Here is a 25,107-nt window from a genome sequence, read left to right as displayed (position 1 = left end):
CTGACCCATAGGATATAGAGAATGAGAAGGAAGGAGGGAGTTGCCAAGTATGACTCCAAGATTGTAGGCCTGGAAAACTAGGAGCAGAGAGCCTGCTAGCTGTGGGCCCAAGAGGAGGAAGACAGGAGTGATAAATTATAAAGCTGCTGATTATGTGATTTAAGTAAATTTTAATATTATTTGAGATATCTTAAAAGTAATTCTATCTTGTACCAGTCTGTGGGGGTTTTTTTGCATGTGTGTTATCAAGTATCTTTTCTAAGATAAGCGATTTTACTCAGAAGTACTAGTTTTATACTAATCTAACCCAGAACACTCATTTTCCTTTAATCTTTCAGTCAGCTAGAATATCTGTGATTATAACAGAAAAATGGACTCTCTCTGACCTAAAAACTAAAGGGAATTTATTGACGACTGCTAACTGAAAAGCCCCTAAGTAATTCAGACTTCAGGCAAGGTTATTTGAGGAACTCATTGCTAGCTCCAAGAGGCTGGCTTCTTTTAGGCTCCCAGCTCTGCTTCTGGTTCCCCTTCTGGTTCCAGCGTAGATGCCAGTGATTTGGGCTGCTAATTTCTTACTTATATTCAATCTGAAAGAGTGACTTTGTCTCTGCAGACCCAGCTGAAGTCCTTAGACTGTGTTAGAGCAGCTCGTCCCGGACCTTTTCACTGTGGCACAGGAGAGGGCATATGCTTATTGGCTTGGCCTAGGACAGGGCCTCTTCTCCTGGGGCTTCAGGGAAACATGGATACACTGAATTTTTAAAAATTGTAAGTAGGGAAAAAAGTGGAGGAAAATGGTTGATTTTTTTTTAAAAATTACTTTTGCATTACACAAGCACTGTGGTTAACACAGCAAGAAAATGATTCCACTTTGTAAAGTTTCAAATGAGAAGAAAAAAAGTAAAGTAAAAGTAAAGTTACAGTCAGACACTAGTTTGATTAAGATAACTTTTCTCCTTAGAGAAAATAATACTATTGCTTTTTGAACATCTGGAACCTCGGAAGAGCCTTCAGATAGTAATGGAGTCTGACAGGTCATTCTAGTCAAGAGCAGGTATTTCTCAACAGGAAGAGACCTGTTGTCGTTTGGTTGAGATACTTCTTTGTTTTGAGGGATTGTCCTTGCACATTGCATTACATTTTCCATTTTGATCCATGGTCACTGTATGTCCTGTCATACCCCAGTCATTGTTCTAGCCAAAAAAGTCACTCGCATGACTTTTAGAGTTCCACATCTTCTCAGGGAGATAGAAGCTTGCAGAAACTTGTGACTCTTTTTGAAAGGATGTTTCATATGAGGGCATAAATTCAGATACATTTTGATTTGGTTTCCTGAGTGAAGTATAGATTTTGTTGTTGTTGTTGTTTTGAAGTTCTGCTTTTATCCCTCTAGTTCTAGAAGTTAAACATTTTCCCCTTAAAAATTGATTTAGCATTTGAATTAATTTTTTGGCCACAAGGATTACTGAGTTAACACTACAAATTTTTGATTAACTCTATGTAGTACTGCTAAAAGAAAAGAGAGATCTGTTTTGATAGCCAAGCTTCGTTACTGTTTCAAGCATTTTGACTTAGGTCATCTAGGTTAGAATTGAAAGACCAATCAATCTTGAACAAATTTCTAACTTTGATAGGTTAAAATCATTTGTGGTGATAAAAGTGCAACTTACTGAGTCTAGAAGAGTTTATTCCTAAAGTCAGAATGTCTTAGAATACTCTGAGTATATTTTAAAACACACTTTATAAGCACTTGGGAAATGTTAGACATATGTTGTTGGTTCCTCTTTGGTGAAGTAAACATGTATAAAAATATATGTGTGGCATGTGTCTATATAGTCAATCAGTTACTCTCTGACATCTGTTTTCTGAAAGTATCTGTATCAATCAGGGCCCCTTCAGGAAAACTGAAACCATACTGGTTATTTTAACAGAATTTGGTGTAGGGAATTGACCACATGTATTAGAGGATTGAAAAAGCTAAAGGAACACAAGGATGTTAAACAGAAATAGTAACTGTGGGAAGCAGGTATCACCCCTAAGAGGTCGAGATTTCAGAACCTGGAATTTTGGAGAAAATGTGCCCCTGTGGAGCCCTGACCCAGCCTTTTGTGGAAGGAGCTCATGCCCAGCTATTGCTGGCTCCGAAGGGCCTGCTCTAGGGTCTTGAGGTGCTGGCATTCAGACCCTGAGGTATACCTACCGCTGGGTCTGAATGGGGGCCATGAGGCTGGTTCTGGGAGTAGGGAAGGAAGCTGGAAACTGGAGTTTTAGTTCGTCCTTCAAGTTACCAGCTATAAGAATTCAGCAAGCCACTTTAGCTCCCTGAACCTGTCTTTTCTCTGTAGAAGTAGGAATAATTTTACTTACTGTAAGGGTCATATACATATGGTGTCATGCCTGTAAAACTAACTTGCAAATTACAAAGATGGTGATGTAAAGTTGCCATTAAATATTATGAGTTTATCTCATTTAATCTGCACAAAAGACATAGATCTGTCTTATGCTAGACCCTGAACTACTCACTACCACATTATACTGATTCTATCTCTATAAAAATACTGTGCAGAAACACAGACAGTATTGTTTACCACCCATTATTCATACTATACCTATTTGGGTGAACAAATTCTGTTCCCTCCCGGGTGTTTCTGCAACTGCTGATTTCATTTCACCAGTGTTTTGGTCATTTGTTCTTATTCCAGAGGAGAGACAGAAGAATAACACCCAGAGCCCCTCAGTTAACTGCTGGCATTAAAAATCTGTTCTGGGCACTGATATGCCAAAGATGGATGTATAGCATAATCTAATTTTAATTATTTGTGAGGTTTTTGGTTTAATATGATTAAACAAACAGAAAAGCTTTGGAGAAACTAGGTTGGTGAATTTGTCTACGAAATTGAATGGTGTTTTGAAAGTAGATTAGCTCCTGTTTTTTAAAATAGTTCATAAACCAAGAAGCATTTATCATCTAATATTGAGTCCCCTAGTGAGGGATATAAACATGTAAGTGCATCAGCTGTATTAATGCCATACTCGTTTGTCTTGCCTCTGTTCCTGGAAGAATTTTGCTTGTGTTGGAAAGAACTTTTCTTGGCACAGAAGAAAACTGAAAGGTTTGGAATAAAGAGGGGACGATTGAGCAGAAATACAGAGCTTAAATGTGCTAAATTTGCTTTGAATAATTGAACATTGGGGAAAGGGAAAGTCTAGTCAGAAGGTAATTTCAGGGGTGATGATGAAAGTAGTGATCTCAGAGTGATGAAGACATGACGGTTAAGAAATGTCTTTATAAAGTGGAACTTCCCCATTCCCACTGTAGGTCAGAATTTTGCTAGATGGTTGGTTCTCTTTGTTCCTTCTTCAGACTTTCCAAAAGACATCATTGTGACTGTCTCACCCATCACAAGTTCTCACAGCATGGACTCCAAGGCAGGCTTTTTGGTGAGATTCCTGTGTATTACCACAGATACACTCAGAGAACTATTTATTTAAGCATGTTATTTTCTTAAGGGTTTATGTTTAGATTTGGGTAAGATTGTTTTTTACACTGATATAAAAATAACCAGAGTAGTGTTGCTCCATTTGTGTGTGTGTATATATATTAGCTTAGGGACTGATGGAGGTGGAGGGTAGAAATGGGAAAGAGATGGATGAGTTGCTTGTTAAGGGAAAAGACAATATTCTTATGCTAATCCAAGCTCTGGATCAGGAGCAAAGCAGCCATGCAAACAATGGCTGTGGAGCCAGAAAGTCTGCAGTGAGTCTAGTCCTTCTCAGAAAGCTTGTCAGACCAGGCGCCTGGAGCTGCCTGGGGGGAGGGACCCCTGGAAGGGAGAGTTTTCTCCTTACTACTTTATGGAATTGGCAGTTAGCCAGCATGTTGAAAATTCCCAAACCTCACTACTAGAAAGTAAAAATTAAGGGTGGGGGGCTTAACGGGAAGAGGAAGGAATGACTTTAGTCTGTTTTTTCAGCTGACTTCAGCCTTTTCCTGTTTTTTTTTTTTAATCGTGATTGAACTATTGGTTTAGCGTTCTTGCTGTTTGTGAAGCTTTAAGATTTTTTATTTAAAAATAGATTATTTATATTTTATTGAGTAATTTTGTCTTAGTGCTGTTTTCCTAAAGAAGACACCACCAATCTGCATATATACCAAAGGAAAGTAAATTTATTTAGACGCCTGTTTGGACTAACTATTTAACAACAGGTTTTAAACACCAACATCATTTAAAATTTTTGATCATGCAGCATTTCAAATGTCTTCATTTCCTTATATTCTTAACATTGCAAGATGAGATAATTTTAATATAAAAATTCTAATGAACTCTAGGAATTAAAAATATTTTATTTTCAGATGTTAGAGTTATATTATAAAATCCTCAGTTTCAGGAATGGTTGCAAAATAAGGTAACTATTTTTGCTATATCATGATTATAGAAACAGTTAATATGCTGGGACAAATAATGGGAAGGTCATCAGTATTTCTACTTGATTGATAACAAAAATCACAACTGACATCTATTATTTATTGAATGTTTAATACTGAGATGCAAGGCCCTAACTCCTTTGGGTTAGTAATAGTGTCCCCATTTTGCGGCTAAGGAAACTGAGACCTGGATAGCTTGACAAACTTACCCCAAATTATGTAGCAAATACATACTGGAGCTGATTTTTGAAACCGATATACTGACATCAGAATTTACTTTCTTAAATTCTCCAGGATATTATGTGAAAAGTGCCTTTACCTAAAACACAAAAGTGATGTCATCTTTATGGAATCCATAATTTAAAAGGGCAAATGTAACAGTGTATAATGTAGAACTAGGGGCAGTTTTTCCCCCACAAAAAGTGAGCCTTACTTGTTGAGATAATTTAGAAACAAAGAACATAATTTTGGCTACTCCTTTGAAGGAGAGATGTTAGTTATATTATCCAGTTAGTTCTTTGGACATTGTGACTATTTATACTTTTTTACTGTTATACTCTTGATTTGACTGTGCTTTCCAGAGTTCTGTCCTTTGATTGTACAATAACTTAAACAGTGATTAAGCTTTTACTAGTTCAGCAAATTTGTCATAGACTCTGTTACAGCTATGCATGCTATCTATTGCTGCCCAACAAATTACCCTCAAAACAGCAGCTTAAAACAGCTGTTTATCGTCTCATAAATTTTTTGACCTTCAGAAATCCTGCAGGGGCTTAGATGGTTCTAGTTTAGGGTCTCATAAATTGTGGTTAGGTTGTCTGTGAAGCTACAGTTACCTGAAAGCTTCCCTGGCACCGATGGATCCATGTCCAAGGTGGCTCACTCCCATGACTGTTGGCAGGAGGCCTTGACTCTTTGCCGCATGGGCCTCTGTAAGGCTGCTTGAGTATCCTTACGACATAACAGCTAGCTTCCCTCAGAGTGAGTGTTTCAGGAGAGAGCAGGGAAGAAGTGCCTTTTATGATCTAGTCTCAGAAGACAAACTCTTGTGTCTCTGTCTTATTTTGTTAGAAGTGGGTCATTAAGTCCAGTGGGAATTCAAGGGAGGGAATTAGGTTCTACCTTTTAAAGACAGTGTCAGCATTTGTGGGCATATTTTATTTTACTCTGTTTTGTTTTAATCTTGGTTTTGACTTTTTTTTGAAGTATAGTCAGTTTATAATGTGTTAATTTCTGATGTACAGCATAGTGTTTCAGTTATATATATATTCCTTTTCATATTTTTCATTTCATATTCATATTCATTATTGAATATATTTCAATGTATTTCAGTATTATAAAATATTGAATATAGTTCCCTGTGCTGTATAGTAGAACCTTGTTGTTTATCTATTTTATATGTAGTAGTTAGTATCTGCAAATCCCAGATTCTCAATTTATCCCTCCACCCCCTCCTTTCCCCCCTGGTAACCATAAGTTTGTTTTCTATGTCACTGAGTCTCTGTTTTATAAACAAGTTCACTGGTGTAATTTTTTTAGATTCCACATGTAAGTGATATCATATGGTATTTTTCTTTCTCTTTCTGGCTTACTTCACTTAGTATGACAATCCCCAGGTCCATCTATGTTGCTGCAAATGGCATTATTTTATTCTTTTTTATGATTAAGTACTATTCCGGGGGGGGTGTGCGCGCGCATACATGCATGCATACACACACACACACACACCCCACAACTTTTTTATCAAGTGTGGATAAATTTAGATCACCACAGTGATCTTTTGGTAGATTAGTGGCTTTTTTAAACTGTGAAAAACTATCATATGTGAATAGTAGTTTATATTCCAGCTGTGATAATATATACTACATTAATATTGTACATGATGGATCCTGGACCATCAGGTACAGTTATCAGTGAATGCCAAATGAAGATACATGACGTTAATGCTTTTATTAATCCAATTTTTAAATGAATGTTGGTGTTCTGGGGCCCTCTTCTCTTCTTTATTCTTAGGTCATTTCATATAGAACCACAGCTTTAAAAATCTCTATGCTGTTGACTTAGGTTCATATCTTCAGTCCCAGATGTTTCCTTTAAGTTTCAGAACTGAGTGCCAATTAGACATTCCCTTTGAGTCATTTCAAATGTCTAAAATTGAACCGAACCCTTGATCTCCTCTCCTCATTCCTTTCAAAATCCACTTGTCCCCTTTTCAGTAATTGCTCATGCCAGAAATGTAGGGATCTTCTCTGATTACTCACTCTCCCCACTCCCCCTGGCCGTCTAACACAGTACCAAGGCCTGTTGAATCTGTTTGTGAAGTATGTTTTGAATCCATCCTCTGTACCACCACCACTCTAATTTTAACCACCATTGTCCCTCTCCTAAACTACCATAGTATGCTTCTTAGTGGTCTGTTTGCTTCTGCCTTTGTCCCTTCCAGTTCGTTACGTAGAAACCAGATAATTGCCTTTCCATCTCACTTACATTTAAATCCCAAATCCTTTATATGACCTTGCCTAACCTGATCCTTGACTTTTCTGTCTCTTCAACCTCATCTTTCACCACTTTACCCCTTATTCTTAACATTTCAGAAAGAAACATTGTTCTTTTTTGCTCTTCTCTGCCTCAAGATCTTTGCACGGGCTGTCCTCCACCCCCACCCCACCCTGCTGCGTATTTCTTTACCTGGCTAAATAACTTTTTTATTCTTCAGATCACAACTTAAATATCACTTTTCAGCATTGCATCCCTTGACCTCTGTCTGTATCTAGATTAGATTAAGTCACTCCCCTTGTCCTTCCAGGACCTGGCACTTTTCTTTCTTTGCACTTAGCACAAGTTGTGATTATATATCATTTGTATTGTCTTGTTCCATGTCTGAATATCTTAATTGTCTTGTTTAATTATGAACTCCATGAAGGCTGAGTCTGTTTGCTCTCTCAGTATTCTCAGCATCTAATACAGAATTATGCATATAAATAGGCACTTAATATTTGGGAAATAAATTAGTTTCAGTGGCAAGAACACTGTTGACACTGGACTTCAGAGTTGGAAGGAATCTGATGAATCATTTAATTAATCTAGTCTCATTTTTATCATGCCTGTCATATCCTTGACAAAGGTACATTCACACTCTGTTCCTCTGCTACTCTGTGAGCAAAGACCCCCTGTTCTTTCAGTTGTATCTTTGTCGTTTGCATTCTTATCATTCTTCTCTAAAGTATTTAAGAGGCCTGATCAGGTGGGCTAAAGTAAGATGGTTTCCCTCTTTGATTCTAGCAGTGTGCTTCTATCAGTGCGTCATAGGAGTGCCTTCGGTCTTAGCAGTTGTCATAGCACTGATGCGTATTGAGCTTATAGCTAAAACCTAACATTTTTTCTTTTAAAGATTAGGTATTTCCGTTGTTAGATTACAAATGAAGCACTTGAAGCCATTTTACCTTTAGCCTTCTCTTGGCTGATAGCTTTTCTCCATACAAATTGTTGCAGTTTTTTTAGTTTATAAAAATGTCTTACAGGTGGGATTGTCGTGGATAGCACCTGCTACTTCCTGTGCCAGGTTATAAACGTGTATGAGAGGAGGAAACTCTCACTGAGCTCCTACTCTGTATCAAGCTTTTCTAACTACTTTATATAATGTATAGTTTACATTTTACAGTGTACATGAAACATCCAGCAAGGCAGTATGGGGCAGCAGCTAACACAGACTCTGGAATCAGATCCCCTTAATTAGAATTATGGCCCTGCTGCTTACTAGCTGTGCAACCTTTGATAAATTCCTTAAGTTCCACTTGCCTTGGTTTCCTCATCTGTAAATTAAAATAATAATTGTGCCTGTCTTATAAGGTGGTTGTAATGATTCGATAATTTAATATTAATATATTCAAACCGTTTGTAATGGTACTGCTACATAGAGATGGATATGTATTAGCTATTATCTCATTTGGTTCTCAAAATAATTCTGAGTTAATATAATTCCAGTTTTACAGATGAGGAAACTCATCCAAAGAGGTTAGGTTACTTCATTTAAGGCAAATGCAGGACTTGCACTTGTGCTGAGAGTAGCAGAGCTGCAGGTGTTTGTGTGGGAGGAATCACACCTAATTGCTTTCTTCTGAAAGGGACTGTGAGTGTAGCCCATGCTTAGGGTCCATCGGCTGCTCTGCGGATGCCTTGGTTGTATCTCTAATGAGGCAAGACCACATATTATTAGCTTTAAATAAAGTGGTGAGGAAGCAGTGACACGGAAAGATGGAACCAGTCATAGCAGTCACAAGACTATGAGGTCCTAGAAGCAGAATCTGTCATACTCATATTTTTATTTCTAGCCCCCTGCACTGATGTGTAATATGTACTCAGAAAATACTGTTGGTGATAAGGGAGTGAATGAATAAATGAGTGAAAGCATGGAGAGGGAGTGAGAGCTGGGAAGAGAGGCAGAAATGATGCCAGGGTTTTGGGCATGGTGACTGGAGAGATGGCACCACCTTCCTCTGTGATAGCAAACCGAGGATGGGGAGGCAGGGCCAGCGGAGTGAGAAGGAAAATTAATGAGTTTGATTTGGACAGGTGGAATGTAATCTGAGTAGAGATATTTAGCAGGCAAATAGAAATAAGGAGAGAGGTCAGGGTTGGAAATATACTGGGAACTTCTTTTGAATTTGAAATTGGAACAAGTATCCCTAGAACCGCAATCCCAGTTTCAAGAAGTGAGTTTTCTCAAGAAATGCTGTGAAGTCACATTATGAATGTTATTCTGTAGTTAGTTTAGACTTTACATCTTACTCTCTCAGCATCATGTAGATGGAAAGCAATTTAATTTTATAGTACAGAAGTGAAAAAATGCAGATTTTAGAACCAAGCCATATATGAAATGCACAGTATAAAAGATATCTCACTGTAAACCTCATTTCCTCAATACTGCACGTGCCTTTGGAGAGCTAATTAAAGTGAAAAATATTTAGGTAGATAAAATAGAAAACTTGGGTTATTTATGGTAGAAATCATGCCAGGGTAATTGTGTTGTAAGTGAATAAAATCTTTCTCATTCAGGAATAGTCCAGGCTGAAGTCAATGAAATCAAATTGCCTGAATCAATAGGATGGGGGGGAAACAGAATCATCTTTATATGAACTAGCCTTCTTTTTCTGTTACCTGCTTAACTGTTGTATAATTGCCAAACCTTAATTGGAGAGGTTATGTTTCATGTCATCCATATTAAAAGCTCAATTTTGTCCTAACACAGATTTGTAATATTCTAGGGAAATAATTTTATTTATGATACATTTCTATTGCTTTTTTCTTTAATTATAAAGTGTACTGCATCTTTAAATATGTTTTTCTAAGTAGACTTTCTCTTCTATTTATAGAGTATCTATTAGATTCAAGGTATTTTATCACATCTGCTAGGATTTGAAAGATTATTAATGATTAATTAGTATTTTAAATTCAGTTATTCCTGATTTATTCCTAATATATTTAGAAGTTTTATTAATAGTAATAAAATAACTTAATTATTTTAGAGCAGTCAGAAGACTATTGAATTTGTTAGTGTTCTTATCTTGTTTTATATATGTTTAGTCTAAGGTCAGGAGAGGTGGCAATCTATTACTAAATTATTCAAGCTTTTGAACTACAGTGCCTTTTTTAAAAAATAAAGATAGCTTTAATCTTTAAAAATGTATTTCATTGTTCAAAGGTGTGTTTGGGCATTTGTTTTCCTCTCTTAGTTTTTGAAAACTTCCTGGAATTCAGTTATATTCGTTACTTTAAAAAATATTTTTATCTTTCAGGAGTCAGGAGAAAGCAGTGGAAGTTGGAGTCATTGCCAAGTGTTGAGACCTTTTACAAGAAAAATCTTCATTGAATAAAAGTCTTTTCAATTAGTGGCATAACAAGACCAGTAATTAAGGTGACGGTGTACAGAAAACATTACCATTGAACAATGACTCAGCTATATATTTACATCAAATTATTGGGAGCCTATCTGTTCATCATTTCTCATGTTCAAGGTAAATCAGTATTCATTAAGCAATCTTACTTTTTTAGTAATTTGTTTCTCTATATATAAAAGCATTCATTCTTAGGATTGCTCCTTCAACTCATATCCTGTTTTAAACAGTAGGCCCAGTAGGCCCGCATGGCTTTTAAGTTTAGAAACAGAGAACAAACACATGCCAAGTAATTTCTGAACTTGACTATCACAGAAAGATTTTCAAGTCTATGTAAAAATCTCAGCCTCTCTGAATCTACTGTTATCTATAACATAAGCATTATGATACACAGCATCAGACTTGTGAGGATTAAATAAGATAAAGTATAAAATATAGTACCTGACCTAAGACACAGTATAATAGGTACTCAGGACTTAGTTTTAAAATTCGTCTCTCCTTTAAAATACACTAAGGAGTAAATATCAATAGTTTTTAAAAAATATTTTATTGTCATTTAAAGAGTTTAGAAACATAAATGGAATTTCTGTGTGCTGAATATTACAGTTTCTTTGGAGTACTCACAAAGTTTTATTTAAGGCCAATACCATGATTCTGTTGTGCATTCACAGCTTAGAACTCCTAAATGGGAAGTTACTGTGATGACTCTTAGGATCAGATGGGCTATATATTTGCACGTGAACTTTTTCCTGTATGGTGTAGTTAGGACAATATTTTAAACTGAAGAGGTAGTGTTATTTGGCAAAAGGATTTTAGATGGAACTTACTGAACATCTTCATTCTCTTAAGTTTATGACTTCACAGATTCTTCATAATATTTTGTTCACAGTGATGATTAATACCTACTAACAAGAAATATGACTAACAGCAGAAATCTTTTGACATTTTCATTTTAAAGAGTGGACATAATGAAATTCGTAGCTTCTTTGTATTTTGTCTTAGGTTTAGTACCCTTATTGGTACTGTGCTCGGAATATAGAGCCCTCTTGCAAAAGCTCCTTTTTTATATGAAGCCATCACATTATTTAATAAAGCATCTTTAACATCGTTGTTACATGACTTGCTGATCAGCAACAACCAAAGCTGTCCTAGTTTTGAAGATGAGTTAAATTGATAGTAACATTTGTATTTGCTACCTCACTCGCAGGTAATATTTGATATTTGATATTAAATTTTTTTTAAAAAATCTATATGGATCACACAGAGGCAATATGAAACAAAATTCTCGTTCCCCATCCTGATTCACGTTGTTACATAATAAACTTTTGTTAGATGAAATGAATTGGTAGTTATCAGGCATAAGTATGGAAAATCTTAGTAAGAATTATATTTCTCTGATAAAGAGTAAAATTTGTTACATTTTCTTTCAAAGAAGATTAGTTTGATAGCTGCCTTCAAATGATAAGATAAAAATATTTGCTCTTAAAGAAAAGAACTTAAACCAATGGAGAAAAAATGTTGTTTCTTAGAGATCACTAAGGATTGCCAGATTGGTGTTAAGCATAAATAACCTTTGACTTTAGCTCCAGCTTTATTTTGAATTGTATTTTGAGAAAGTACATTTTTCTGTACTTTGGTTTCCTTGTTATAATATAGAGATAATAGCACTTACCCTAGATACAAATAAGAATCCTTTTAGCAGCAAATGTTATGACAGAGATTTAAGTGCTTTACATTGTGATAACGTTATTACAGAGTTGGAACAGAGTAAGTCATCTGATGTTAACGTCTGATAGATATTTAGTTCTTGTTTTCGACTTGGTCATAAATTTTAGAAATTGATTTTAGCTTTATGTAACTGATTACTCAATAAGCAGTGACTTTAAAAAACAGATATATCTTCTGACATAATGGTGGATATTTGCTGTTGTTCATTCAGTAGTTGAGTAGTGCAAAGGTTGGTATCTCTGTAACTTTCTTGGTTTTTCCCTCATGGTTCCAAAATGGCTGCTATTATCTGCATTTGAGGAAGGAAAAATTGGGAAAGGTCAGCACTGGCCTCAACTAGACCTAATATAGGAAAGCAGAAGTGTCCCCAGAAACTAAACCCACCTCCCACCAGCAGATTTTATCTTTTTTGGAAGGGAGGGTGTAAACTGAGACAGTTTCCAGGGCTAATAGAAAACTGGAAGACAACATTGTCAGTCAGTTTAGATTAATCTAAATCCATTGCCTAGGATTATACACATTGTCCCCCCAGACAAAATTAGAGTTTAGATAGCTAGGAAGATGGGGACGGAGGATTGATAGCCACTGGGGAACGAAAAAGATCTGGAACAGAATTTATTTCTTCTGTTAATTAGGATGCTTTCAGCTATAAGTAACCAAACCCACTTCAAGATAGCTTAAATAGTAAAGAAAATGTACTATCACACAACAAGGTATTTTTCTTTTTCAACTGTGCTGTCTTCCACACGTCAGTTTAGTATAGGTTAGTTCACTTCACAGCCACAGTGTGGCTGCTGAGGGGCCAGACATCACATGCAGATAATAACTTAAAGTTGACAATATTCAGTACAAGAAGAGAGATGAATGTCTCTTGTGTGTCTTTTTAATTGGCCAAGAGATCTTTCCTCATGCATCTCCCCTACCTACCTCTAGACTTTCATCTAATCTTATTGGCCAGAATTTATTGTATGCTCTTATGTAAGCAGTGGTGGGGGAAGGGAATGGAACTAAAATTGTCGGATTAGACAGAAATTAGATTTTAAAAAATGTTTCTAGGGGTAAGGCTGTACTTCCCTGAATACAGGGGGGAGGGGCAAACACTTAAACTTAAAAAAAACTGTATATATGTGTGTGTATTTCTAGCAAGATAAAGGGGAAAAGAACTAACAGTATCTGTTGCCAGGCACCACAGTTTTTACCTAACATCATACATACCCTTTCTTACATGCATATACTAAAAGTGTTCATGTTATGAAGCTTTCAGTTCCTCCTCAAAGGGATATATAACCTCAAGTGCTGTCCACTTAGAGCAGTCAGCTGGTAATCCAGGACCTCTGCATAGTATGTGGCCTTCTCTGTCCGGTCCAGGTGTGCCTCTTCATGGTCCAGTAGTGTATGGCTAAAAGAGAAATTATTGGTGCCCAACATTCCCAATATTCAGTGATGAAGAAAAAATCGGCTAAGTATTGTAAAACTCCCATTCAGAGGAAGGAAGACTTGGAAACAGCCTTCAGTGGTCATTGCTCCATAGCACGTGGATTAAGGAAAACTACTTTTACTGGTAACCTTGTAGATGCAAGACATTGACATCCCATTGGTCTCTGCAGCTCTCCTACGTTTTGCTTTCTGATCCCTATTTAGACATTCTGTCTTGGCGGGAGGAGGGGGAGGGATTTCCTCTGCTTTATACAAAGGAAGCCAAGAGATTATTGGGAAAGTAGGAAAAATTATTTAGCCAGGAATAAAAAAATCTAATAATATAAAATCATTGATGCCAAAGATTGTCATCAGTGACAAAGGAGCATGGTGTGAATGTGCCTGTATTCTATATGGATGTGTAGTCACATGTGTCTTTCAGCTGTATGTCTTTATATTTTTATATATTTTGTTTTCTACTTTGTTACACTTGAGCATGTAGGCTGTTAAATATTTTTTGAGCTTTTCTTTTGAAACATACAACCTGAAGCTCCAGCCCACCCCAGGTCTTCTTATTTCATGCTTTGTAAACACAGGACTTGTGGGTAGAAAGAGATTGTCGCATTCTAGGAACTGACACAAGGCCAGTATGTGTGGGCATGATACAAAGGAGGTGCTGTGAGTTGATGATGGAGTGGTACACAGGGTCCAAATCCTGCTGGGCCTCCATAGGCCTAGTGAAGAAGGTTGGATTTTATTCTGAGTGTATATGAGGTTACTAATCAGTTTTAAGCCAGGCAGTGACAGGATCAGGTTTAGGTTTACTCTGGCTGCTGTGTGGGAAATAGATTGGAGCGGCCAAAATTACAGAAGTAGGCAGATTGGTGTGGAGATTCTTATCTTGGAAGTGACATAATATGATGGATCCAAGTAGTAGCAGTGCAGTTGGACCAAAATGAAAAAAAAGGTGAGGTGTATCTTGGAGATTGAGCCAAAGACCTTGGGAGGACCAGGTTTAAGGAGAAAAATCACACATTCTATTTTAGATGAGTGAATTTTGAGATACTTAACCAAGTCAAGGGTGAAGGGATAAATCTAGGAACTATCAACAAAGGGATTGATTTAAACTGTGGAAATAGGTGCTGTCACCTAGGGAGAAGAGTGCAGAGAGGCTGTTGCTGTTTTTCTTTGTATTCACGCCTCTACTTAGTGAAATGTTACAACCTTATAGTGTAGCTCAGGTTTCTTTGCTTCTGACACCGTAGGATGAGAGTGTGTGTTATTGGCTCCTTCCTTTGCTTACATAACATCTTTGTATTATATTGAACTGGGTTTTTTCGTGTGCTTATACCCTCCACACACACACCTTTGCCTCCTTTCAAGTTTCTCAAGGACCGATAAGTTTTCGGCATTCATAACTTGCCTTGCACATAGTTGGCTTCTAATTAGTGTTTTGTTAATTAAATATTTGAGATAATATAAACCCCAGATGTAAATTATTATAATTAAAATATTTTTATCTGCTGAATTCAAACAGTATTCTAGAAAGTTATGTGTATTAACATCATATAACCTTGAATTTTCCAGGTATTTGTTATCTTTTACTGTGGTCCTTGTTATTCGTAATATCTTCATTTGTACACTTTTATATTTAAGCCCTTTGTTATATATTAATTTGATCTATATATAACCTCTTGACTTGAGCAGGAGTTGTTATCACCATTTTTTCTTTTTTTTTATTATCACCATTTTTTATAGAGAGAGAACTGAGGTTCAGAGTGTAACTTACCAGTGGAGATACTCGGAAATTGAACCCCTGACTTCTCAGTGTTATTTCTGGCACACTGTACTGCTTTTTCTAGGTATCATTAGATTTTTGAAAAAACCAATTGTGTGCCTGTATTATTTGCCATTTATTCTCCATAGTTAAATTGATGCTTCTTTCTGTTACTGTAATAGGATTTTAAAGCTGTTTAAGAGACTTCAGATGTGCTCTAGTCCTACAGTCTCATTGAGTAAATGAGGCTTTGAGAAGTGACATGGCTTGTTCATGACCATCCAGCTAGCCAGACAGTGGAGGGACATAGTAGACCAGAGTCCAGATCTCCTCATTTCTATCCCAGTGGATTTCTTCCCTTCCTAAACCTCCCCTCCTCTTTTTTTTTTAACGATTGATGTTCTTAACATAGAGGAAGTCTTTAAGTTTTGTAGCAATTTAGAGGATTAAGTGAAGATTATTAAAATTTAAGGCATGGAATCAGTAAAACTTATTTAACAGTACATTCAATGTGTGTATATGTGTTATTTTTCTTTTTTCAGTAGTTCATCTCACCAGTACAGGTAAATTTTAAGTTGACATTGTGCCTTGAACCATTTAACATTTATAATGAAATACATACACAAGTCTTTTAATATTTTATACCTGTTTGGCTCTATATTTTATTCCCTGGAGAGCAACCCTACAAGGAATAGCCTAGCTGATTTCACCTGATTCAGAGGGAGGAAGGAATTACTGAGACATTGTTTTAGTTCTGTTCTGTTTTCAGCTTGAAAGAATCAGCACCAGGTATGACAGCATCTGTCATTCGAGGCTGCTGGACTCCAATGCGAGAACACAGTTGTTTCCATACGCTGACCACTGCCCTACAGTAACCTTCAGTCTCTGGCAGAATAGTCTGGATTTGAACCAATGACCTTGAGATAAAAGGCACCAGATAATATGATTAGTCCCTGTGCTCTCACAGTTCCCTTACTTAAGTAATTAAAATCCAGAGCAAGATGCTTAGTAACTTCACTTCCACATAGAGGTACAAATTAAAGACTTACTTTTTTTAAAGCCAGTCACAAGTTTTGAACTAAAGAATCTAAAAAAAGAACCATAATTTGTCTATTTTTCAATGATTGGAAACAGTCTCAGCATTTCCTGAAATTGCTTTCCATTTTGTTCCTTTCTTAGAAGTTCTGACCACATCCTACCGTGTACCACTCTTGTTTGTCTTTCACTAGCGCTAAATTGTGACATAGCCGTCTGCATATAACCCACAATACTTGGGATAGTTTTTCTATGCATTTTAGGTTGTTAATAAATATTAATTGTGAATGAAATTTATTTTTAATTAAAAAACATCTTTGCTGCAATTATTGTGATAAGAAAGCTTAGAAATTTCTCCTCACTGAAAATTGGAATGAAACAATTAGCTTTTCAGAAATGGTTTATTTACACTTTTCCCATTTGAATACAGGGCAGAATCTAGACAGTATGCTCCATGGTACTGGGATGAAGTCAGACTCCGACCAGAAAAAGTCAGAAAATGGAGTAACCTTAGCACCAGAGGATACCTTGCCTTTTTTAAAGTGCTACTGCTCAGGCCACTGCCCGGACGATGCTGTTAATAACACATGCATGTAAGTGTTTCATGCAGTCCTTCTTAAAGTTATAAGAGTAGGGTTGCATTTAGTGCTATTTTAAGAATTGTTTACATTGCCTAAGTTTTATTTTTCCTTTAACTTTGTATGGTATCTTTCTAAAACCAAAAGCTTCTTGTTCTTTATATAGGAACCCTTATTACTATTAAGTGATTGATGGTTATTTTCTTAGAGTAACTTTGTAATACAGCTTTTTAAAAGAGGTGAAAGGAATCATTTGTCTTAACATTTTGCACTTGTTTAATAATTTTTTATCATAAAGCTATTGATGCTCATTGTAGAAAACTTAGACATTACCAAAAAAAAAATGAAAATTTACCTAAAACCTTGTAATTCTAAATTGGTTGAAATATTTTACAAATATTAAAAATGATATCGTGATATTTAATTTTATGTTATTTTCTTATAAGTGAACTCCCCAATCCAAATCTGATTCATATAACTACTTTAATTTTTCTGCTCGGTTTTATGTTAACTATTTAACACATTTACATATGATCTTGTAATTCTATGCCATATTCTTTGAGGACATTAAAGAGTTGACTTCCCAAAAAATCTGAGTAACTCAGTCTCTTCAGTCAAATTAATTGTCTCCCTGTTACAAAGATGTAATAAACAACTTGTTTGTACTTTCCTAGTAATTTTATGCTCTTTGATTGTGACCAGATACAAAGCAAAAAAAGTATACATGTAAAACACTGAAATTATATGATGGTTCGTCATGTCTTAGATTTATTGTTTATCCTCTGCTGGTATTGTGACAGACTGGGTGATCTGTTGTAGGGGAGGGTTCCCGACATTGTCACCAAGTGATTTTTCGGCAGACTTATCTGAGGTGCATGCCTGATATATGTGGGCTATTTGTTAGTGGCTTAGTAACCCAGAGTAAAACCGAATTAACAAGTTTAACAGAATTTCACCCCACACTTAATATGGTCTCATTACAGAAAATGAATAATTCTGCAAGTCTTTAACTTACTGATATGAACAGTAAGTAGGAACACAAAAAAGCTTTTAGAAGTTTTTTCCAATCCATTAAAGCTTTAATGAATATAATAGGGGAAGATTCCAGCATCCTAATACCAAAATGATGAAATTTCATTAAATACAAATACATTTATGTAAATTTCTTGAAAATTCAGCTATTCAGAAATTCTTCCCTTTTTTCCCCTATCATATTCAATAAAAAGTACCTCTCTTGGCAATGTGAGAAGGACTTGGCCTGTGTTGTGGCTTTGAAGATTGAGGAAAGAAACCATGGGCCAAGGAAAGCAGGCAGCTCTAGAAGAGGAAAAGGCAAGGAAATGCAGGCAGAAAGGAAGGCATCTTGTCAGCAGCTTGATCTTAGTTCAGTGAGGTTCACGTTGGACTTCTACAGAACTATAAGATAGGAATTCTGAGTTGTTTTAAGCCTAAGTGTATGGTAATTTGTCACAACTGCAATTGAAAACTAATACAGATACCAAACAAAATAATCATTCCAATAACAGATTAACTGCACCTCTGATGACTGTTACAAGCAAGAGTGCCACAAAGCTATGTTAATAGGGGTACCTAATGTAGATTGGGAATAAATGTCCTAAGGCCTACGTGTATCATTTTAGAACCTTTAAAATGTAGACTTTTCATGCCTTTCCAGTCCCTGCTTTGGTTCTCACCATCTTCCATTGCATCCACCATTGTCCTGATTAAATTCCTAGTACTCAGAACACCATCCAGCACATACTAAGATCTTAATAGATTAAACTCATTATCAATTAATTAATTCATTAATTAATGAACACTTGAATGATTAATAGTTATATTTGTGAGTCTGAAGGAAAAAATACAGATTTGTGACTTGTAAGTGTTTAGGTGTTGGCTCTTCTTTTGAGAAAGATGTGGGAGATTATAGAAAGCAGAGAAATAGAGTCAAAAACAGAATCTTGGGAAATACCAACATTTAAAAAGTAGTCAGACAAAGGCTTAATTTCCAGAATATATAAACAGCTCATACAACTTAATAACAGAAAAACAAACAATTCAATCAAAAAATGGGCTGAAGACCTAAACAAGCAATTCTCCGATGAAGACATACAGATGGCCCATAGGCACATGAAAAGATGCTCAATATCACTAATTATCAGAGAAGTGCAAATCAAAACTACAATGAGATCAACTCACACCAGTTGGAATGGCCATCATTCAAAAGTCCATGAACAAATAAATGCTGGAGAGGGTGTGGAGAAAAGGGAACCCTCCTACTGCTGGTAGGAATGTAGCTTGGTGCAGCCATTATGGAGAACAGTATGGAGATTCCTCAAAACACTGAAAATAGACCTACCATGTGATCAGCAATTCCACTTCTGGGTGGGAACTTTAAAGTGAAAAGATACATGCACCCCAATGTTCATAGCAGCACTATATACAATAGCCAAGACATGGAAACAACCTAAATGTCCATCAACAGATGACTTAGAATCAGAGAGAAGGAAGGACCAGAGAGACAGCTCAACATCAGAGTCAGGTTTCTTTCGAGAAATCTGCAGAGGGTGTCTCCAGTGAGACTGGAGGCCGCTCTCTCGATAGAGACTTGGTTATTTTATGCCTGAAAGTAGGAGCTGATTGATGGATTCTTACGCAAATGAGGGGAGCTGAAGGGTAATTGCTGATTGGTGGAGTTTTTTAAAGGGGCGTGTCTGAAAAGAGAGGGGCCTGATGGATGAACTTTCCTGCCAGTAGTTCTCACTCAGGTCCCTGGAGGGTTTTACAGGCAAAAGGCAGAAGTTGTTACTTGTGATTGGCTGGGCTTGTCCTGAAATAGCAGCAGATCAGGGAAACGGAGTTGGTCGTATCTATCAGTGACTAGATAAAGAAGCTGTGGTATAATTATACAATGGAATACTAGTCAGCCATAACAAAGAATAAAATAATGCCATTTGCAGCAACATGGATGGCCCTAGAGATTGTCATTCTAAGTGAAGTAAGCCAGAAAGAGAAAGACAAATACCATATATCACTTATATGTGGAATCTAAAAACAAAGACACTATGAACTCACCTACAAAACAGAAACAGACTTGCATACATAGTAAACAATCTTATGGTTACTGGAGAAGTAGTGGGAGAGGGGCTGTATTTGGGACTTTGAGATTTACAAATGTTAGCCACTAGAAAAACAGATTTTTAAAAAGTTTCTTCTGTATAGCACAGGGAACTATGTTCAATATCTCGTAATAACCTTTAATGAAAAAAAATATGTGAAAACAAATATATGTATGTATATGCATGACTGGGACATTGTGCTGTACACCAGAAATTGACAAATTGTAATTGACTGTACTTCAATTTAAAAATAAATAATAAATATACATTTTAAAAAATTAAAAGTAGTCAGAGATGATTATACATTGAATGTGAACATAGAAAGATACTAGGTACTTGATGGAAAAATAAAGATTGTAGAAATTTAGATAATTTGATTAGACTATTGAGAAACACATAATCAAACATATACATCACACACAGAGCCTGGGAAGAAATTGATGAAAATGTTAATTAGTTGTGTTTGGATAGTATGCATATTGGTAACAACATATCATGACAATAAAGAATATTGTTTTTTTCTTTCTGTATTCCAATTTTATGGAATAAAATTTAATCATATTTTTTAAAAAGTGCCTCTCAGGACCTCAGTCTAGTTTCTCAAATATACTTTTATTTGTCCTTGAGTCTGTTTATTTATTATTGTGTGCAGTATGGGAATACTGAAAGTCTTATGGGTGAGAAGAGACAAACTTATTTTTAAATATATTTTTAAACATTAAGATTATTTACTTTACAGGGGGAAGGTATAGCTCAAGTTGTAGAGCACATGCTTAGCATGCACAATGTCCTGCATTCAATCCCCAGTACCACCTCTGAAAACAATAAACCTAATTACCCCCCAAAAAAACTTTTAAAAAAAAAATTATTCACTTTATATAATTTTACAAATCATCTTTCTGTGATCACATGACTATGATTAGCAAAGAGAAATTACATAGTATTTTATATTTGGGGGACTTGTTTAATAGAAATCCTTTTCTGCTTGACATAGGTTCTTATTGGACCTTCAGGTCTTAGTTCAGACATGACAACTTTCATTTGCTTTAAAACCCATATGGTTTTGGCAATAAATTACATGTGAATGCAGTTCTAATTCAGAACTAAAAGCCATCAGCACCTGCTCACATTCAAGCTGAGATTTTATTAGTACTTTCTAATGTGAAGTTGTTTTTTGTGTCTGTGTGTGTGTTTTCTTTTAGAACTAATGGGCATTGCTTCGCCATCATTGAAGAAGATGACCAGGGAGAAACCACATTAGCTTCAGGGTGTATGAAATATGAAGGATCTGACTTTCAGTGCAAGGTAAGATCCAACTTAGGGCCTGTGAAATAAAGAAGGGAGGGGCCACAGGAAAAGCATCGGTCCCCCAAGGAGAAGTGTGCCTGGTCTGCACACTGTTGTGTATTCTGGTAAGCAAATGCATTGGAGCCTAGCTCTTCCTTCAAGTAATATGACTGTGCCAATTGAAGTTACAGATTACTTTTTAAAAAGTTTTAAATCGTTCTGTTTTGAAATTGTCAGGCCTGTTAAAAATGATACTGTCACATGTATTTGTAGATTATAAAACTGACTGAAAAGACTTGAAGATGATGGGCCATAACCTTTGTATCTCTCTGAAACAACTTAGAGACATTCAGTCCTTGTAAGGAGATCTTGGTGGAGGAACTTTAACTGCAGCAACAAAAGAATCAGTGGATTAGTAATAGTTTATGAACATCCTGATGGCTTTGACTAATAAACCTAATCCCTTCAAAATCCTGTATAGTAATTTTGCCCCACAGGATCCTTCCAGTGTTTTTGAAAACAGCTCCAGAGATAACTGTTCGTTCACAAATTTATGTCTCAGCTATTTTTGAAAATTATTCAAATTAGTAAAAAATTCTCAGGGTTGGTAGATACCCTAAAAGGTTATATGTTTCAACCTCTCAGCTAATGTTTGGGTTCTGCCCCCCACCCAACCCCCCAGTACACACCGTTACATCCCATCTGTTTTCTGTATGCTGCACCCATAGTGTCGGGCTCATTACCTCCGAAGCCCACCTGTTTCATCTGTAGTAATGAACTGACCGTATCCTTAGAAAGCTTCTCCTTCAAGTGATGCAGATCTCTCTTCCTTCCTGCGTCTTTGGACCATAGAGAACAAGCCTAATTCTTCTTAAATATAATGGCCCTTTACTACGTGAAGAAATTTTTTTTTTGTCCTGCTTTTCTATCCGTATCTTCTAGTCTTTGCCCAATGAAAATGATAGTTCAGAAGGACTTCAGCTCTTCCTTGAATGATCAGCTTTAGAGTTACTCTTCAGTTTCTCAGTGTAATATGCAGAATTGACTGTGGGCTGGCCAAAAAGAAAAAAGGCAAAGAATAAGTAACTCCTTTCCCTTTTTCCAAATACAGCCAGATCTTGTTTAGATGTTTGTCACACTGTTTTCTTGAAACATACCGAGCTTCCTGTCAGCAGAAATCCCCAGATCTTTCACTCATGCTGCTGCTCAGCGACATCGTTTCCATCCTTTATTGGTGCTGTTGGTTTCTTGACAGGAATAAGTAGATGGGAATGAAATGAGTTTTGTTACACAGTTGTCACATACTTGTCTATGTTAGATTTTATCCTACTAAAATTAGTCTCCCACTCTAACTTGTCACGATTTGGGGGATGCTAATTTGTTTTTTCCAGTTCCATGCTATTTGCATATTTATCAACCGCACATACAGTGCATTTTGTAATCACTTAAAAATACTGAAGAGCTATCAGTGGTTATAGCACTGAGCTTGGCAGTAGTAACCAGTGTCTTGCAGGCCCCCTCAACTAGGTATGTCCCAAATGAACTTACCAATATAATTTAGCTGTTAAGCTTGACAGTCTGTGTTTAGATGTACATGCTGCCTTTTACTAGTTGTGAAACTTTGGTCAAGGAGCTTTATTTTCTTAAGTTGTTTTTCTCATCAGGAAAGGAGTTCTTGTAAGGATCAAATGAGATAGCCTATATGCAAAGAGTTTAATTTAGCATACTGGCACGTAGTAAGGGCTGACGTCGTAAACGTTAGCTTTTACTATATTGACGATGTAACTGAGGAGGCTTTAAAGTGGGACACACATATCTCTGGGTGTACACAGCCTACTTTACACAGGGATCCCAAAGGCACATGGATAGTTTTAAGGGAATCAGTTTGCAGGTCCAGAACTTTCATAGGTCCAGTTGCTTAATATTGATCTTCCTGAGACCAGAGCTTCTCAAGCAGTTTCTCTTTTACTTTCTTCCTTTTCACAATCACCCTTCTCACAGTTTCCAGATCAGTGGCCCGGAGTGTAAATCCTCAAGTTTCCAAACAGTGTTATAGTTCAAAATCTAAGTATCAGTGTGGGGAACATGGGGCTATCAAATATATTTGCATATCTGGTAGTTTTCATTTTTTTTACTTTCGACCATATCGACAATAATTTTTCATAATAGGATCACTATAGAAGTTATAGCATATGATTGGAAGGTCTTTAAAGTTAATGCCAGACTTTCTCATTCTAGCAGTAATTGTCCATGAATTTATGAAGTCCTTGAAAAGTCCATCCATCTCAGACCTCTCCAATAAAACTTTCATTTTATGTTAGTATTTTAATAAAAGTTATTGTATATTATTTTGATTAATTTTTTACTGATAATAATTGTGATGATAAATCAAACCAGAATAATTTTTTAAGACTTAAGACATACTATCACAGGAAACAGAATGCATTTATATGTGTTTATTTCTGATATGGAGAATTACATATCAAGATATAGTACATTAGGGCATAATTATTGTGGAAGATGTGGAAAGGGATTAGGAGCTCAAGGAGAAAAAGGAACGCTATAAAAATTTCAATTGTTAAAGAAGCATTTGTTCATTTTTTTTGAAATAATGATAATGGATATCGAATTTCTGTACTATTTAGATCCTGCTGAATAGATTTAAGTGTGATGTAACCATTTTATTTTAAAATATCATGTGCAGTAAAACAAATTATCAGTACATTCTTTGCAGCTATTGATGATGAAAAAGTTTAGGTGTCAGCCTTAAAATACATGAGGGGATACATTGTTTTTCAGAATTCATTTAAGGGTTACACAGGCAGAAAACGCTGACCACCACTTTTCTCATTTTCTGTATGTCTTGCTCCATATCACCCTTCACTTGCCGGGCACCTAACCTGAGCAGAACAGGTCTTGTACGACTGTCTTAAGCCTTTTCCTCCAGTGCTTCCACATACTGCCAGGTTTGGATCAAAATAGTTTCAAGTGATAATCACCATGCTTCTCCTAGACCTTGATATTCCCTCCCACCGTCCAGGCTCTCTTGTTAAATCTAGCTTATTGTGTTTCTTCCTGTAGGATGAATTATTTCTCAGAAGCCGCACTGCCATTCCTTGTAATTTGGTTTCAGTTCCTTCCTCATGCACCTGCTCCCTGCAACCCCCCCACCATTCACGCTGACTAGATAAGTTTAAGTTAGAATCTGCTGTTTCATGAATGCCAAGTGAATTTTTTCCCCACAGGGACTTTTATTGCCCACATAAATCCAGAGACGCAAATGGACTTGGGCAGAGCATGAGAGTGGGGAGTGCAGAAACGGGAGAGGTTGTGTCACCCAGCTCCATAATCTAGACACACTTAACTTCTGCCTACCCAGATGTATAGTTAACCTACGTAAGAAAGATGGGAGGTGACTCTCTCAAGTTACTTATTCTCGGTGAAGCCACGTTGAGTCTTCCAGGAGGCTGCAAGCATTTTTGGCTTATTCTAGAATCTTGACTGGGATCCGTGTCACGTTCACTAGAGGAAGAAGAATTGATTTATTGAACATTTGCCATTTTGATTCAATATGCTGGGTGCCTCATATATTTTCCCTCATTTTCTCCTAGTTTCCCTTTTATAAGGCAGATACTTTTTATCCTTCATTTTACAGCAGAGGGAAACTAAAGCCCAGAGAGAAGTAAGTTCATTGCTCAGGGTCACAGAGTTAATAAATGGCAAAGCTAGGATTTAAGCTATTTGATTCCAAAGCCCTTGCTATTTCATAATACTGTGTTGCCCCCAATCTGTTGTTGGCAGTCTTTCTTTCCCCTTTAAAGGTAACATAACGTTTAGCTGTCTA

The 25,107-nt window shown here is 36.4% G+C and overlaps 1 protein-coding gene across 2 annotated transcripts in view; it reads left to right on the top strand.

Annotated features, from left to right (window-relative positions):
- The window catches only part of BMPR1A (bone morphogenetic protein receptor type 1A), a 129,386-nt gene that overhangs the window by 80,130 nt on the left and 24,149 nt on the right, over positions 1-25,107 (top strand). For both annotated transcript variants that reach the window (XM_074374343.1, XM_074374342.1), the window contains exons 3-5: positions 10,225-10,443; positions 16,710-16,872; positions 21,179-21,281. In XM_074374343.1, the coding sequence (XP_074230444.1) occupies positions 10,377-10,443; positions 16,710-16,872; positions 21,179-21,281 (333 nt within the window). In that variant the 5' untranslated portion in view covers positions 10,225-10,376. The remainder of the gene's footprint in view (positions 1-10,224; positions 10,444-16,709; positions 16,873-21,178; positions 21,282-25,107) is intronic.

The sequence above is a fragment of the Camelus bactrianus genome, chromosome 11 (assembly GCF_048773025.1).
Source record: "Camelus bactrianus isolate YW-2024 breed Bactrian camel chromosome 11, ASM4877302v1, whole genome shotgun sequence".
NCBI classification, from domain to species: domain Eukaryota; kingdom Metazoa; phylum Chordata; class Mammalia; order Artiodactyla; family Camelidae; genus Camelus; species Camelus bactrianus.
The sequence above is the reverse complement of the archived record's forward strand: the minus strand, read 5'-3'. Positions and strand labels throughout refer to the sequence as shown.